The 18,623-nt window shown below is 37.3% G+C and overlaps 2 protein-coding genes across 54 annotated transcripts in view; one reads left to right on the forward strand and one right to left on the reverse strand.

The window, feature by feature from the left end:
• The window catches only part of skida1 (SKI/DACH domain containing 1), a 35,738-nt gene extending 20,804 nt beyond the window's left edge, over positions 1 to 14,934 (reverse strand). For 2 of the 4 annotated variants that reach the window (XR_012399262.1, XR_012399261.1), the window contains exons 1-2: positions 14,805 to 14,934; positions 10,666 to 10,792 (exon numbers count right to left, since the gene is read on the reverse strand). Coding sequence is in view for 2 of the 4 variants with exons in the window: in XM_073940619.1 (XP_073796720.1) it covers positions 5,948 to 8,329 (2,382 nt within the window). In the remaining 2 variants the exon portion in view is untranslated. Of the gene's footprint in view, positions 1 to 3,690; positions 8,466 to 10,665; positions 10,793 to 14,804 lie in introns of those variants that run through there. The other 2 variants (XM_073940619.1, XM_001342808.9) reach the window with 2 other exon arrangements.
• Positions 11,992 to 18,623, forward strand: part of mllt10 (MLLT10 histone lysine methyltransferase DOT1L cofactor) — a 73,281-nt gene continuing 66,649 nt past the window's right edge. For 38 of the 50 annotated variants that reach the window (XR_012399251.1, XR_012399252.1, XR_012399253.1 and 35 more), the window contains exons 1-3: positions 11,992 to 12,163; positions 15,185 to 15,347; positions 17,374 to 17,453. Coding sequence is in view for 40 of the 50 variants with exons in the window: in XM_017353906.3 (XP_017209395.2) it covers positions 12,089 to 12,163; positions 15,185 to 15,347; positions 17,374 to 17,453 (318 nt within the window). In the remaining 10 variants the exon portion in view is untranslated. Of the gene's footprint in view, positions 12,164 to 15,016; positions 15,348 to 17,373; positions 17,454 to 18,623 lie in introns of those variants that run through there. The other 12 variants (XR_012399254.1, XR_012399255.1, XR_012399256.1 and 9 more) reach the window with 1 other exon arrangement.

The raw sequence follows: 18,623 nt of genomic DNA on the forward strand, positions 1-18,623 counted from the left end.
GTTTGGAATGGTCAATTATGAAGGTCTGGCTGAAAAGCGGAATATATTACTGACTCACAGCACAATTTTTCATCAGTGTTATGAAAGACGCACGTCACCCAATGAACAAGTGTTTTGGGAGATTGTTTTAGATCAGTGCTTGTTTTTACAAGTGTTTCTGGAAAAAAGACGATCAAAGGTGGTCATGGTAGAACTGGAATTAATGCTTTGTTTCGCTTTAGACAAACTAGTCACTAATTCTTTCACTAAAACTATCACTAAGTCCTTGACGCATGAAATATACTGTAATACTTGTCCTTAAAATAGTTAAAGAGCTTTAAAAGCAGGACACGCAGCAGGTTTCAAACACCATTTTGTTTTGGGTGAATTATCGTTCTCGTTTAAGTTCATTTATCAACCATCGTCCTCAAACATGCATCCATTAAAACGCAAAAGACAATATTTGACCTTATGACTTCAGGCTATTTTTACCTTACCAGTCGCAATAGCAAAATTGGTCTAAAACATTTTATACGAAATCCACTTACAACCCTAAACGTCTTCTAATATGACAGCGTATTTATTGTTTAAAAACGGGTCAATTAAACGTGCAATGCTTTTATCCCAATCCTAATTTTAATTTCTATGTGGTGCAAGTGCACTTTAGGCCTACATCTTCCTTTTTAAATAACTATTTCGGATAGAATTTTACCGGCAAGATCATATAAACCCTTTAAGAGTTCAGGTCTAGGCCTATTTTTCATTGATTTTTTTTTATAGAAAATCAGAAGTCTACGAGTACAATAAAAAAGTTGTTAAAAATCAACTATTTACAAATTGACAGTTTCTGGAGCGTTGAATGAAAAAAGATTTTAAAAAAAATTAACTCGTGGATTGAGGATTAACGCACGGGTCAAATGGTCATTTCTTTTTTCTAATTATATTGTTAAAAGAAGCAAATTATTAATTAAAGATGTTTTGAGTAAATAAACTTGATGACTACTGACAATCGTTGAAACTGCTGAAAACGCTCAGATTCACTCTGTGGTTAAAGAACTGACTGCGTTTTCAACAGCGTTCGTATTCAGAGAATAATGACTGATGATCAGGCAGAACAGAATTTAAACACAATGTATATTTTGTCTTAAGCAGAAAAGCAGTATCCTCTTCAGAGTTTGTGTGGGGGCAGGTCCTTTCAGAATATGCATTCAGTTTATGCAGATAACGTAGGAATCTCTTGCCATGAGGCCGATGAGGACCTCTTAAAATGTTCTTTATTGACCTCGATTGTCCCACCAAGAACCTTTAACACCCACAAAACCTTTTAATTGCGCAAATTGTTCTTATGTGCATACTTTTTATTAGATCATTAAAATGTAGCAAAGACAGTTATTTTAAAAATGATTTAATGGGAAATTCTTAGAGGAACCCATGATGGCTCTTCTATATCATAATCTAATTTTGGAAACATTATGCAATCAAGCAGAATTAAAGATATGTGAATACGTCATTGCTTTAAACGCCATCACGTTTCCTCCTTAACTAAACTATTTTGATAGCTGGTTTAGAATCGCCTTGATAATAATCCTGCAATAGGTCTATAAAAATTTAATTTTGTTTTCACTTTTCTTAATATGTTCCTCCTTAAATAATCTATTTTGGTAACGGATTTAGAAAACATGCTACTGATCCATAACATACAATTTTATTTTAAAAAAAAACTGCTGTTCTCACTCCCTTACACTAACACACACATACAAGCTTGTTTAAAGACGGTTTTGAGTAACTCGGTGGAGTATGGCATTAAACACCGATAGCTCGAACTAGTGTTTTTGTTGTGGGATTAACAACATGGTGATGAGTTGTTGTTGTTGTTTTTTGCTGGGCACATAACAGCATTTTCCTCCCACGTCCTGATCCCATTACAAAAGAAGCTTCCACGAGGGCGCTTATCCTGTTGGTTAAACCACGTGTCTAAATAAGAATATTTTTGTAATTGCATTAGTGATTTAATAGTTACGGTTTGCGATAAACCAATATTTGCTGTTTATTGCCAAATGAATAGGCCTATACTTTTTCAAGGTGAACGCAATTAAAATAAAAATTCTTACATTTATAAAAAAATAATAATAATTAAAATATATACTTTATCCGCAAATTACTTTTCTTTATCCCAGAGTGCAGATCAACGACAGTTTAGGCAGAAACTTGTTAAAAGACAGAAATATATTTTCCTGTTATATAGACTACTGGAGGCGTGTTGATTTCTGTGAATGACGCCTCGAGTCCTTTCGATGAAATCAGGCCTCAGAATCAGCCAGCCAGCCAGTATAGGCCAACGTTAGCTGTATAGGATCCGTCTCGCTGTGCAGTGTGTTCGCCTTGCTATATTAGTTCATTACCATTTCTAATTTCTCGGTATGTATCTAACATAAGCTCGTGATATGTCTGCGTTGGTTAAAGCAGCGCAGGTGGTGATGTGTAAATCTGACAGGCATTTTTGTACATAAGCTACATATAATTTATGACAATATTGTTGACTAATGAAAATACATTTTACACCAGTATTGTCATTGAAGTCCTTACACATTAGGCTATATACACACTTCACAAGATTACTAAAGAACTTAGTCCTACCGCTACCGTGTATTTCTATTGTGTGACAGATTTATTGCCTTAAACTGTTTTGGGGAGGGCTGATTTTCTTGTAGACGAAACAGCTGTGTATGAAAGCATCAACGTATATTTTAGCTGTAAAATATTTATTTACTGATGTTGCAACATTATTGTATTTCAATTATGAGTATTATTACTAATATAGTACTATTATTAGTATATTTTATTATTGTTGTTATCATTATTTTGTTTTGTGTTGTCTTTTTGGCCTAAAGACCTGAAATTAAACAAACATGATTCCAAACACAACCGTATGCTACAGAAAAGTACAAATCCTCAAAAAACAACAACAACAAAAAAAAAAAAAACAGACTTGTTAATGCTGGAGTATATTCTGGTTATCTTAGAATACAATACGTGCAAAAGTATATTCCCTTTTTCTTAAGGTCTACTAATAAGTGGCTACAGCCACTAGTTTATCATATGACTTCGTGTGTAAAAATCACCAGGTTTAATTTCTATCTTATTTTTCACCATTGATAAGGAACTCTGTTGCGATGCATATTCTGTTCGCGCCTTTATAGTATAGTATTTGTGTTTTTTTTTCTTCTTTTTTTCCAAAAATGAAGCTTTGTCCTTCTTTTCTTCCCCCTGCTCCTCTGTTTAGCTCGGTTTGGATAAAATAATCTAATCTGTAGTCTATCGTAATATTTTTAAAGTTGTATCTAAAAACTAAACCAGAAACATTATTCTGCATTTTTTCCTTCTCACATACATATTAGACTGTTTTACGATGTATGACATGGTATTACAAGATAGTAGACGTCTTAATTTGAAATGTACTGTTTTTTGATAGACGTACTCGCTTTTCTCTGTTATCATAGCTTACCTTTGCGCGCTCTTGTCTGAGCACACAGAGAGCATGCATTTTTTCAAAGACTCTCCCACCAACATTTATCTTTACAATAAACAACTTAAAGTTTGACCTTACATTTGCCTGAACCACATAACACCACAAGAATTAACCTGAACACTGAAAATTATAATTATAAAAATTATAATAACAATAAATAGCAATTAAATGAACGATGATCATTTCATATCACACTCAGATGTATTTAATGAACATTTTCACCATAAAAAGAAAGAAAGTGCTTCAAAATCCACCTCACGTTTTCAAGTTTTCATTTCGAGTGCATTTATCCTACACAACAATGGTATACAAAAACAGGAAAAATCACAAAAATAAATATGCATTTTTATGAACAACCAGTGACTTAAGTTGAAGAAAAAAATCATGTCAAAATCTGACCTCAAGTATTGTGGTAAAAACAGAGAGATAACAAAGCCCTCCATGACCAGATATAGCCCATCATGATAACATTGAGTCACCGCCCATTCGCCCATTTCTGTTCATTGTAAAGATTATGAAACTCAATAGGGCCGCTACATTCTGTTTAATTTGGCTTGTTTTTAATTAAGTCCTCGGAAGATGGGACGGCATTGCAATTCAGTCAATCCGCTGTGCACTTTGACACAGAATGGAACAGAAAGTTCCTTTAATACGCTCAAGAGAGCGGGCATTAAATAGACGCGTTACAAAAATATAGAACCACTATTTTTAATTATTCACCTGTCAGAGTGTCGCACTATATCGCACATTGGAACATTCACAAAGCAAATCAGTTTCACTTAATAGGCTACATGGTGTATATCCAGGTATATCCCGAATTGTACACGTTATTCAAAACACATTACACGTAAAGGGCCCATGCCTTAATACGTTTTAGGCCTATATACCCTTTAAGTTTCTTACGCGTTTTCCAGAGATTGACGTGAACCTGTAGCCTCCCTTTAGCCAAATCTGCATAGTCTTTGCCTATTCATTGATAACTCACAGGCTTTGTACTTGTGTGTGTGTGTGTGTGTGTGTGTGTGTGTGTGTGTGTGTGTGTGTGTGTGTGTGTGTGTGTGTGTGTGTGTGTGTGTGTGTGTGTGTGAAATTAGAATGCAGTTGAACATGTTCACTACTTAGCAATAAAATAAAATAAAATATTAATGTAGTTTACTGGCTAATCCAATCACATATTTTGCGTTTAAAGACCTGCTTTTGAGGCAGTCTGCTTTTGCTGAAGTTAACAAATGTGGTACGTTACAGTACATTCATCACAAGGCATTATGGAGCAAGGTACTCTAGTGGAACACAAAGTTAGCACTTGAATGTTTTTTTAAGTTTACTCTCTTTCGAGTACCAAGGCAATTCATATGCTTGGAAAATAGGCCTAGTTAGGAAAAACACAATCAAAACAACATACGAAAAAGACAAGGCTACTTGAGTCAAACAGAAATAAACATTTACTTAGCATACCCTGAACAGAATGTGTGCATTCCACTAAGCACCGAGGTTTTTCTTTGATTTCGTTACGTGTGAAGACCAACGCAAGCATTTATCGGTACATGTCTCCGCGATTAAACCGCAACATTTATAATAAAACGACTAAAAAAACTCTCAAAATCAAACAAGAAAAAATGAAAAGCACCAAGTTAATTTGTACTTATTTAAAAATGTTTTGGGGTAACTTGCGATGGCTCTTTTGCGTAAGACTAGAAATAAAAACACATCACTAATCCACATTAATAGGCATTAGCAAAGTGCAATGCATGGTAAATTTGTGCTTTAACCGTTCTATACCTTTAGCTAATGTGCTACAGAAGGAGTTTGACTTGGTGTTTTCCCTCTATTACATCGTGCAAATCAAACAGCTCTTGATTGTCAGTTAGAGGGCCATTGTGGTGGGCCTACCGTGGGAGTCATGGTGTGCCGCGTGTGAGTGACACAGCCAGACGCCAACAATTGGGGAGCACCCTTAAAATGAATAAATAAGAAGGGTATAGATCATCGGGCTACAGTAATTCAGAAATACAGTATGTGGATGAAGCATGAAGGGGAAGTACAAAAAATTGGCCCAAAATATACCGACAAAGAGGTTTCAAAAACAAAAATCAGCATTTTAGTTGACAGACCTGATAATCACATAATGCCATCCTTACGAGAGATGGCTAACCCTGCCTGTAAAATAAGCCAACATTTGCTCTGTAAGTCTCAATCAGGTCAAAAACAGTCATAATTTCTTTCCCCCTATATCAGCTTATTAATACCTCTGTATATTCCCGAGTTCTGAACCTCCGTGCATAAAACCAGCCTGCAAGATATGATGACAACGTGTGTGCTATACATAACAGCAGGCCAGAAACGTATGCATTGAAACAACAATGAAAACAAAACAACTAACGGGTATCAGTGCTTGTCACATTTTTAAGACATTTCCCCGAGCTAAAAAAAAACAACAGTTCAAGGGATAACAGAGGCTTTCCTGAATTTGTGGCTTGGAGGGGGAGGAACAACTGAGTGACCGAGCTGCCATCTCCAAACTGGGTGAGAACGAGGAGGCAGTTGGTTACTTCTTGAAGAGTTCAAAGAGTAAGCGGGACTCAAATCTCCATCGTTGCCAATAAGAAGGGCCGGTGGAGAGGGAAAATTCGCCATGAACCTGAAGGGCTTTTTCAGAGATGCTACACTGGCACTTGCCCGTTTGCGTTTGCTCGTGCCAGCACAGTCTCCACTCGATATTTCACTGCTAGCGAATTTTCCAGCAGAACGGGAGCTCCGGTCAACTTTTGAAGCTGATTTCGCAGATGTCCTCGCACTTTCGGCTTTTTTACCCAGAAGAAGTGACCTGTAGTTTTTCCGGACTCTTACACCGTTCTTGCATTCCTCTTCTTCAGAGCAACGGGCGTTTAAAGTGCTTTTTGATTCCTCGTTACAGGCAGGGTGTTTTTGACCAGAGCTCTCCGCGGCTTTCCAGTGGTCAGTTTCCTTGAAAGGATCGCTGATGCACTGGCCATCAGCGTCATTATCCTTACATTGATACTCCGGGGGCTGTTTTGCATATTCATAATCGTCAAAGATGTCCTCGACTTTAATCTTCACGTTGTTGAGTAAAAATGGTGGCGTTTTTACTGCCCTGTTGCCCTCATTGTTGATGAGCTCCTCGGCCTCAGTTTTGATATGTTTTATAGGTGAAGGCAGTTTGAGGGAAGTTTTTACTTCCCTCTTGAAATTTGCTACTAATGAAAGATTGCTGTCAGAAGACTTACAAACCGTTATTTCTTTGTCCGGAACACAGTGGGAGATCAAGCCTTGGGAGCATTTGTTTGCAGAAGCCGGTATTCTTTGTTGGGGAAACGCCTTGTTCCCAAGTGTATTGGGTGTGAGCCTGATCTCCTTAATTTTGTTAGAATCTGTTGTCTTTGGATCATTTGAAACTTCAAGGCGCAAGGGTGCTTCGGAATCCTCCTTTTCTCGCAAATCTGGAAAGCAGGTCCGCACTGAGCAGAACTTCTGCACATTATTTGCGGCATCACCATTCTCGTGTGCGTCACCGAAGTCCGATTTCTGAGTTTTGCCAGTTCTTTCGCAATCCAGAGTAGTCGTTAAATCCTGGTTAGTAGCTATGGTCTGCACATTAGGCCTGTAGTGAAATGTTGGCTGCAACAGCAGAGGTGCTTTTGTGTTGATACTCGAGAACCTTGCACGCCTGAAACGAATACTCTGCACTGAAACTTGACTTGACACAGAGCTCGATTCAGACTGAGATGAGCTCTCCTCGTCGCTACTGACATCTGAAGAATCCGACAGAGAGTCATCCTCCTCCTCCTCGTCTGAAGTCCCGGAGTTGCTGGTGGTAGAAAAACTCGACCCGAAATCCGAATCGTTGTTCACCCGTTCTGAGATGGTGCTAGATTCCGTGTCGCTGCTACAGCTTTCCTGAAAATGCACAGTGTTCCGAGGATCGACGTAAAATCCATGTTCGAGGTGGTGAAACTGGCTCAAAGATCCGTTAGAAACTTTTGGCTTACAACACTTCGGGACGACCAAAACCGGATGACTGCGTCTGCTTCTCGACCAGAGCTGCCTCGCGCTGCTCTCGCGCTTCCTCTTCCTTTTGTAAAGTAGGTCTGCGTTGCCTTGGTGCTTTGCCGGCGCTGCAATGGCGGACTGATAGAGCAGCGGCTGCCGATTTACAACGTGCCGAATAAACGTGTGTTTCTGATTAAAAGCCACATAGTTGTCAGGTATTTGATCTGTTTCATAGTTTTTAAAAGGTGTAGATGCCGACTTCGCCACCGGTTGAAAGTCACGGGCGAAGGATTTGCTATAAATTTGAGGTAGATTTGAGTGACTGCGAGAAACAGGATCTTGTCGAACAGCTTTATTTTTGAATGAGAACGTCTGTGGAACGCCATGCAAACTTAGCCAAACTTTCTCTCTCCAAAAGTCACTTTTGGCAGATGTGTAATTTTTCCCGTCGCACATTTTCTCTGAGGAAGTTTTTGTCTTATCCCTTCTTTTGTTTGATTTCAATACGCGCTCAGTTTTACATGAAAAATACAGTGCCTCAACGTCCTCTCTTGAAATAAGAGTGCATTTAGCTGCGTGGAAAGCTATAGAATTTATTGCTTTGAGCTTTCGTAGTTCCTCCAGGTCACAGTGATGCTTCTTCACGTTTAAATGGTCCATTCGTTTGTGTACAGTAGTCCGCGGGATATTTTTCAAGAGGTCGGTGAAGACTTGAGAGAGAGCAAACATTTGTTTGCCTTTGATAATCAAATAGCCAAGCTTAACACCCTGCATTTCCTCAAAACCGGATTCCAAGTCCCCCATTTTCTTCATTGCATTAATTCCAACATTTAGCGCGATGGTTGTCCTTAAAGCTTTACTGATGCTTCTTTATTTCAAGGCATTCAGCTTACCGGTTCAGCATGGCCTGTGACATGTCCACACTGCGTGATGAACAAAAAGTTCTAGTCTAAATAGAAAAATAAAAAGCAAAATGGCCTGTTTGAATTAAAACAATCAGTCCATTGACCTGAGCACTGCATGATCGATGGAATGTGTGTGATGTTGCCGACAGGCTGGCTGCTGCCTGTCTGAGCTCCTATACCTGCGCTCCCTCAGCTCCCTTCCCATTTGGCCATGAGGAAAAGAGGAAGGTGAATAGCACTGCCAGTGAGAAGGATAAAAAGCGACGAGAGTATGGAAGGGAAAAGGAGAGGGAGTGAGCGACAGAGTGAGAGAGGGAGAAAGAGAGAGCAAGGAGAGAGAGAGAGAGGGGAAGAGAGAGAAATAGAGCCCAAAATGCAGCTGCTATTCCCGTTGCTGGTTTAGTCGCAAATAAAATGACAGTGGGAACTGAGCAAGGCCGGAGACACCTTCATCAATTAATGCCCCCAAAGTCGAAGCTGATTGGACGTTACTGACAGGTGATGCAATAAAAATGGATATTCCACCCCTGGCCACCCCCACCCCCACCACCAAGCAAATTAACATATTGTTGTAATCCCACCTCTCTTAGAGCAAATAATTTGCTCGTGATAAGTTCATGCTTATAAATTAATACTCGTCATTTTGTTAAAGTATTTTTTTAAAATATTGTGTTGTTATGTTTGTGAAAAATTATCGATGCTGACAGATGAGTTCGTCTGACTCATCATATGCGCAGGTTAATATTTTTTATGTAGACAAATTAAATTGTATTTAGACAAATTAAACAGACTTCTGTTTTCGGTATCACGTTTCCTTTTAAAAGCGTTTCACACCACTTTATATGTTCAGCATATATATGCTTTTACAGTATATTAGTTTAAACGAACATTTTACCTAAAAAATTAAAACAAAACCAGGAATGGGTTGGCAAGTTAAAAACCAAATCAAAAATGGTCGCAATTTACCAACATCAAGGTCGTTTGTTTTCAGATGAAAATACATTTGTTTATAGTGTTTATTTTATATTTCTTTGACGGGATATGATGTATCAATGAGATATAGCATACACCACAATGTGTGTGCGAACGTAGCTTAAATGCGTGTAGATCATGACTTTTCCGACTTGACAATTGATCCATATTTAAATTAAAACTCATGAATCAAGCAATCCATATTTAAAATTAAAACTCATGAATCAAGCTATAAGAAAGATATGAGCAAATAATGAAATATACAAAAACGGAAGGATTTGTAAGTCTGCAGGTGAAAAAGCAAACTACACGGTAAAATACTAAGAAACAAAACAAAAACTGCACTGTATTATTATCTGTCAGTCAGAAAGATTATTAAATCAGACTTTTTTGTGGTCGAGCTTTTTTTTCACAGATCAGGCAGGCCTACATCCCACTTCCTACTAACGTGAAAGAGAAAATAACGGGTCTTCACAAGTAAAGACTTCCCCCTCCCCCGTTTGTGTCAGTGTACAGACATATGCCGTTTTACTGGCGAAGAAAGAGAATGAATAGAAAAAAGTAAACCACAACCGAATGCAATTTTGTCAGGCATTGCATTATGTGGAACTACATTCTTCCGTTATTCTTAAATGCAAACGCACTCGTTTTTACTTAAGAAACGTACAATGTTGGGAAACATACTCCTGGAAGAGCAATCAGTAATTACATTGAGTTTACGGCAGAATGCATGCTTCTGAGGAAGAATATTATAGGACAGGTAAACAGGACGGGTGTATAAGGCCTTGCTTTTCACGCGTTTTTCCTAGACTCAAAACGCGATTGATATTTTTCAGCCTTTATGTTTGTTCTATTGTGCAATGAAGGTAAAGAGATTACGCATCAATTTGTTCAGCTTAAATCATTCCAAAATTTGAATGCAAATGTATTGTCGTTGCTACCACCCTTAACACATTGAATATTTTGAAAAAGCAGAAGAGTCAGAATACTAAACCCTCTTGGCCATCAGCAATTGATGAGTCATTGTTGTAAGTGCTAGCTTGTTGCCGCGTTATTGCGTCCACTTTTACCTGATTAATGCGTGCAGAGTGCTATGCACAGTGAAAATGGATAGTGTTAACCACCACCATTGCACCATTTAGTGCAAAATTCAACATCGGTATTTGTAATAATGTACACTTCCTCACCACACTCGACGGGCAGAAGGTGGCAACGTAAATAAACTCGAGTTTATAAAGATTTTCAAGGGAGTGTGTATCCTCCAGGCTATACCTTTCCAAAAGAGTCTCCTGTTGATTCAGAGCACGAGCAGTTACACTCCTGTTAATCCTTCCAGCGTTGAGTAGTGCCAACACAATCTCACGGCAATTCGTAACAGCTCCTGGTACAACTGCTTGGTCTAACAAACGGACAAACAAATTGTTTATATACCAGCAAATAGCCTACTTAAACAACACAGATTTTTATTGACAAATATTGCCAGCAAATATACGTTACATATCTACAAAATAAGCGTAAGCCTGCTAAATTTATAGATTTATAAGATCGTTTTATTTAAGCTCTATATTTATTATATCACTTGTTCACAATTTAGACTCAAACTTTGTTGAAGTTTTACAGATGTTTTGACATGAATCCTAGGCATTCTCTAAAAAACGTTGGATTTGCATTAATAAGCCATGTAACATTTTTGTTTTTCTCTCGCAAGTATATAAATGTCATTTGAATGTTCTACAGTAGCACTGTTAACAGTCAATTTTTATCCCAACCTCCACTGAACTTTTTTCCAAGGGGCACACATCATTTGAAAGACAACACGCAGGTCCCGGTCCTTTGATTCTGAAACCTCACAGCTTGAACAGCCCTCAATTGTGACATGAGTGATAATGATTGATCTTCGACCCAGTGTGCATTCATCGTCGTAGGTGAAGAGTTGAGAGGTTTGAAGAAATTTTTGCTGTCTTGTTTTAAGTCTACTTATTTCAAACTTAATCACTTTTTGTAAAAAAAAATCACGTTAATTAAGATTATCCAGTGATCCGTGAATGAACGCGCACAACTTTTGCATTTATTACATCCAATAAATCCAATTTACTGGAATAGCGTTGAAAACATTTATATAGGCTTATAGCCTGTTTGTATGTGTTTAATTTAGGCTATACCATATTTTGCATGGCATGCAAGTAAATCATTTAAACATGGCTACATCCTACAACATTCAGTTAATCTGACAACAAACCCACTCAATTTAATTTTGAGCAAAAAAAAAAAACAAAAAACAAAACAATAGGACAGAAGTCAGTAAATTAATGTGGTGATAAGCGTTAAATATTTATATACAACTTTAGCCTAGATATTTAAACAAGCAACTGGTTTCTGACTTTTTCCACATTTTAAAAAAATTGATATGATAAACTGTGTTGAGTTCACAAGCGTATTTTTTTGTAATCACGAATTTATTACATTTACTATTTGATTGGTTCTAACATCTCTCTGGGACAGTTTTAAATTTGACTCATTTATGCAGCGAAACCAGGATGGGCCCTGGATCCGAAAACGTGACGGACTCACCAAGTGGGGGTCCGCATGGGCTACCTCACAACAACGTGCGCGGAGCCTCAAACAGCATGGGAAAGACGTCCGGTGACTAATAAAAGCGCATTGCAATTATTTTTCATCAAGTTAAAGCAATCAAATGTGCGCTTACTTTTCGCAAAGGATCGTGAGCTCTAAGTTTGATGAAGAAGATTCTTACTTTAGAGAGTGTGAGGTAAGAGGACGTTTGTTCGTCGTGCTTTAGCTAACAATAGGAGAACAAAGAACACATTTCTTTTGGTTTAAAGTTGTGTTGTAAATTTAGACGGGGTAGCTTTAGTGTTTTAGCGATTTCTGACGAGAGTGTAATATTTATTTAATGGCATTATGCCAGTTTGAACATTACATTTTAGTACAATAGTTTATTTTCATTCACTAAAAATTTGCATAACCAACATAAAATCACAGAGGAAGTAGATATATCCTGTTAAAGTTTTAATACAATCAAAACTTATTGCGCAACTACTCCGATAAATTATTATTGTCTATAAGCTTCTTTCAAGGTGATGTAGTTCACGTATGAAACAACGTCAACATCATCAAATAACAGTTTAAATAGCGATTAACACAACCCATCTCTTTCACACACACGTGTAGGCTATACTCAGGACAGCTCCAAGCCTGTAAGCCCAATGTTTCTATCGCGTCCATAAAAATCATGAGACGCTTGAACTCGCTCTAAACAACTCCGTTTAACTAAAATAAATACACGCTTTTAAAATCAAACATTAAAAACATTTAAGTGTTATTGTCGTTTCAATTATGGGCTATAAATAGTTCATTCGCATCTCAAACACATTCTTCTTGTTGAACGTATGAGTTGGTACATGCAATCTTGATTTACAGAACGAGCTGGTTGGGGGTGGGCTGAAATAACCTTTCACCTTGCCGTGTCATATCTGCATGTGTATGTGCCTGCCCCTGAGTTAGTTACCCACAAGTCTTTGCGCAATAGAGAAGTCGTGCCACAGGCAAACTTGTCCTATTAGGAATCGGGATCTGGAGCATCCCTGCCCTTGAAAGAAAAAAAACTAAACAAAAACACGTCGTCTATTTCACCCTGTCTGTTTGACATTTGTAACAGACTTTAACGCCGCAACGAAAGATTATTTAATCGTAAAACCTGTGTGCCCCTTTATGTAAAAATAAGCCAACATCACCTGTGCCTGAATATAAGGTATGATTATGAAGAATGATAAGTATTTTCATTAGATTCACGGAAAGTTATAGGCTAAAGCTAATTCCTGTAACCATAAACATTCAGCCATAAACAGCTAAAGACACTGCGTTATTTCTGTATTAATCGTAAACCAATTTATTACAGGATACGATATTAGGTAGGCCTATGCCATATTTGTACATTACAAGCATCTCCATATAAACAAACCCGATGGACATAAATTTGGTCTAGATACCTTTGTCTACTTGGCCTAAACGTTTAATAAATAATAATACTAATAGGCCTAATAATAACAACTACGTTTGATAATAATCTTAGTGCAGGCTATAAAAAAATTACCATCTAATGTAAAACACATAACTGTAGGTGTAGTAGCTGAGTGTAAATAATAAGCCTAATAATAATTAGGTCACATTTGATAAGCTTTATAGTGCATGCTATAAAAAACAAAGCTAACCTCTAGTGAAAAATACATATAGGTCTAACAGCTGAATGCATGATATCAGCTATTAAATCTCGTCGTTTGTCCTAAAGCTAATTTTATAAACTGTCTAATAAGCATATTGATTGCATATTTGTGTGAGGCAACGTAACAACCATAATGCGAACTTGTTGTGGCATATCGATGTCAACATCTGCTGACAGGATTAGGGGTGATGAAGTCACCACAAGGAATTGCACCGACAGTGAGTCTTGCTGATCACTCGCTCAACAAAAAAAGGACTGAAAGAAAACAAAATCAAATGTGTAGCCTACAACAAATACATTTTACAGAGAAACATTTCATATAAAAAATAATAATGTGTTTTGCACTGCTACACACTCATCCTTTTTCTCCATCTGTAAACATAAATAATTAAATCAATTCATTGGAAGGGTTGCAGTGATATTAGCAGCCTAATTTGCACAACAAGCATATCAATGAATTCTGATCATGTGTAAACTAGTTCATTCAGTCTTGTCAACATGTAAAGCATACAGTATAGCAGAATAGCCTTAACGTTAACCCTAATAAATAATTTTTAGTGTATTTATTGACGGTCACGATTCAAAAAACACTAAACTTCAACACTGAAATTAAGTAAAATCAGTCATAAATAGTCGCGATGTAAAAGGCACAAAAATAGCCCCGACAGGCTTCATTGTTTTTAAGTTAATTAATACAGATGACCATGCACCCTTGACGTTCGATAAAACTGAAACCTAACGTTACCTAAACTGGTATTTTATAGTTAATGATAATCAGCTGTAAAACTACTCACTACTAAAGTAAGTGACCGGAAGCTAGGCCCGGTCGTTTACGAACGTTGAGATATTCATAGTAGGCAACTAAAGTAAGTTAGCCTAACTTCAAAATAGGATGTGGCCATAGTTCTTACAAATTTCCCGGGATATGTTATACTTTCAATGAAATACATATGAAATACAATCTTAAAATTGGGGGCCTACGTCCACTGTATGCAAAGTGTGTTTCATCTTTAATAAAACCTGTAGCATAAAATGTATGTTTTTAAAGATTACATGGTTGTTAACTTCGGAGGATTAGCTGGTTATTATTTTAGAAAAGTTATTTCGCACCTTAATGAATAAATACAGAATTGTATTTACAAAAACGTAACATTTAGGTGTCATTTACCTGAACTAAAGACTTCACTGTAAAGTAGCGTCTTTACAGTGCAAAACACAACTCCCACATGATGGTACTTAGCGCGAGAACACTGACTGTATCTCGCTCCTCTGCTCCAGGTAAAATTCAATGGCACCGCGTGTATCGAGCCCCGCGAGGCCCTTTTCAGTCCACTGCCTCCCCGGTTTGGCTTTTCCGCGCATGCGCGCACACGCGCCTCTACATCCCGGGAGCCTTCAGTACGGGGTTTATGCGTTCAACAACAGCGTAACTGAAATATGGAATTTAATGGAAATGGGACTTAAAATACTGCTTTCATGGGAGATAGGGATTCGTGAGACAAACGCCCGACTGCCTTTTTGTTGGTCTTTGTGCGCTGCTGATGGTAGATGGTCTCCAGCGAGCTGTATCTGGCAGAAGAAGACGACGATTCGCCAAGTAATATGAAGGAGATGATCGGAGGCTGCTGCGTCTGCTCGGATGAGAGAGGCTGGGCCGAAAATCCCCTAGTCTACTGCGACGGCCACGGCTGTAACGTTGCCGTCCACCAAGGTAAATATAAGTGTCATCATCTTTCTTGAGGGACGGGGTTATTTGAGGCCGATGTTTTGAAAAGTTCTCGTGTGTTGTGGTGAGAGAGCTAACGTAGCTTAGCATTGCTCACCTAGCTTAGCTCAAGCGAACAGGCAGCGTGACCTAAGTTTAACCGTTGGCGGTTATTTCTGTTATTGGTATGACAGTTGGGAAATTTTAAACACGTGAACAGTCGGTTTGTTATGTTTTCACGGTCTGATGGTTGTCGTGAAGCAAAGGTTTGACGAAGGCCCGTTGGTGTGCTAGTGTTGTGTTAGCATGAGCGCTATTCGTTTCTAACAGCATGTCGCTCTTGACTCTTCATTATCTCCACTGTCTCAGTACCAACAACGTGTCAGTCACAGCTATAGAAACAGAGATGAGTCACACTCAGACAGTCTTTGTAGGTCATTACAGCTAACATTAGTCTGATAACATGCATTTATGGCTAGTCAGCAAAGCTGTCAGCCAGTTCTCGGACTCGTCACAGGATCTTAAATGTTTTCCCCATGTGTGGATTGAGGTAAAGTTTGTTTTATATTCGCACAATCGTTCAATGACAACTTGCGTCATGCTCCTTGTATTGTTTAACGTGGTACTTTGAATATTAGGCCTGAAATCCCTTGCAAGTACGATTTCATAATAACATTAGACGATTTATTTTAAGTTACTGTGAGCAATGATATACTTTGATAGTTGTTGGCTGCTAATATGATTGCAAATAAAAGGGTACTTTTCTGGAATTATTATTAAGGAAAATTTACCTTAATCACGCGTGGTTGATTAATTTAAGATGACACAGTTTAGACAAATGTCTTGTTTAAAGAAAATAATCCTTTTTAGGAAAAAAGCCAACAAATGAGAAATTCGTGATGTTACTGAAGTAACTTACCAGATAAATCTTATCTGGCATTATGAAAGTAGTTATTAAAACCTTAGGGTGTTTTATTTAAAGAACTATTTCCTACTTTAACATTTTATTGAGTTTGGATTATACTATAATTAGCAGTTTTAGTTGTTTTAGTTTCTAGGCTTGGTGCTTGTCAAGTCAGTATCACAGGTGTTAATTTGAGTGTTTGGAAAACAAGTAAAGTTTTTTTTTATTGTTTTTATATTAGTTAAACTGTTGTGACATTAATAGAGCACAACATGGCCTAGTTTATTGTATGTCATTGTTTTCTGATCAACTGAATTGCACATGCTTTTGCATTTACAAACAGTAACTGTAAAGCAATTTCAATATAGTTGAAGTCATTTGTTGATGTTGTGAAATTACTTTTTGTCCAACCAAAGTTGAATGGTCAATGAAAGTTTTGCATCATTTGCAAATTTAGCATAATTAGTTTTTGCTTTGTTTTTATTTGCTTAAATAACATAATATACACCATAACTTCCTGTACTTGAAAATGATTGATCAGCCATTTTTCAATGTTTGATCAATTGTATTTGGTTAGCTTAGATTTTTTCTACATTTTCTTTAGATGCATATTAGCTGCAGCAGTTCCTGCCAGTCGTCAGTTTGACATGTTACAGCATTTCCTGTCAAACATCAATGTGACGTGTTAAAGTACTTTGTCAAACATTGTGGTGTGTTACTTCATTTCCCGTTTGACAGGAAATGGCGCCACTTACTTGAAGTTAAAGGTACACATTTTGAGAAGTAGACAAAATAAAATTTAGCACGAGAATCTTGCAGAACAAAAGAATGTGATAAGTTGTTTCTTTCTGTCACTGCTTATAATTTTATATATGCACAGGCATGGGGTTTCTGTACAAAGTCACCTCAAGAGTTGCCCACAAATGTACAAAATTACTCTCATTTAGCAAGATTGATGTTGTTGTGCTAGAAATATAATTCACACATTTTGAAAACTTTATTTAACAGTCTCACTCTCACAGATAGATCACGAAACCTGACAGGATGAGACGCAGTGAAGTAGTCATATTTACAGTAGTCAGAGGACAGTCTCATCAACTCATCTGTCCTTCATTTCTGTTGTTTCAGCCTGCTATGGAATTGTCCAGGTCCCCACAGGCCCTTGGTTCTGCAGGAAATGTGAATCACAGGAACGTGCTGCCAGGGTGGTGAGTTTCCTCATCTTTATACCAAGCTTTCATGCTGTCTGTTTTTCTGAAGTCCACATCTCCTTCCTCTTTTATACATTGCAGTTTCCACTTGACAGATTATTAGTATTATTGATAATATGAACTGGTAACTGTAACTTGTCTTACAAGTTTAATTCTGTGGTAGCCAGGATGAGGGACATATCACAGTAAACATGGTTGAAGGCCAGGCAAAGGACATTGAGGCAGTGTAATTTTTAGTTTTATCCTGTTAGACCAGTGGGTGGTAGTTTAAACTGCTTAGACTAGTTCTGGTAGTTTAGTCATGTAATTATTTCTTCAAGACAGGTCATGCTTTTCTTTAGCAATAGTTACATAAAAAGTTAAATTTGACTAATTTGAATATAAAATCCTTGGACTGTTTTCTTTCAGAGCATTACACAGATTTAATAAAAAGGCTTATAATATAAAGGCACAAGTGATGCAAGATTTTATTTGAATAAAGTTCAGTCTGTGCATGGACAGACTTCACCCTTTATAATGTTTTGTCTGAACTTTTTCTAAAATTCTAAGATTCATTAATTACATGGAATGTTAATGATGTCATATACTCTGTTCTTGTACGGACAATTTTTTGTGCATTTGTACAATTAAGGGGATCGTTCACGCAAAGAATTATAATTAACTTTTTTTTCTGTTCCGCACAAAAAAGATATTTTGAATAAGATATTTTGAAGAAAGGTAAAAACCTGAAACCATTGACCTCTATTGTAGGAAAAAACAAATATTATGAAAGTCAATGGCTGCAGGCTTTCTGTTTTGTTTAAAATATCTCATTTAGCTTTTAACAGAAGAAAGAAACTCATACAGGTTTGAAACCATTAAAGGGTGAGTAAATGATGACAGTTTTATTTTTTTGAGTGAATTATTCCTTAATGTAATAGGATATGATAGGGATTTAAAAAATACTGACTTCTGTATCAATTTATAGTGAAATATATATAACATTTTTTGATTATACCATCATTTCCGGCTTGTATTTTGAGTGCTAATGAGTGGACTTTTGAGCACAGCTGATTGGCTTTTGCCTTCACATGCTCAAAAGATATGACTGTGTCTGCCTCCAATGATCATCAATTGATATTCATCTCAGAGATAACACATACAGTTGACAGGAGCATTTGAAAGTTG

The sequence above is a fragment of the Danio rerio genome, chromosome 24 (assembly GCF_049306965.1).
Source record: "Danio rerio strain Tuebingen ecotype United States chromosome 24, GRCz12tu, whole genome shotgun sequence".
In the NCBI taxonomy this organism is placed as follows: Eukaryota; Metazoa; Chordata; class Actinopteri; order Cypriniformes; family Danionidae; genus Danio; species Danio rerio.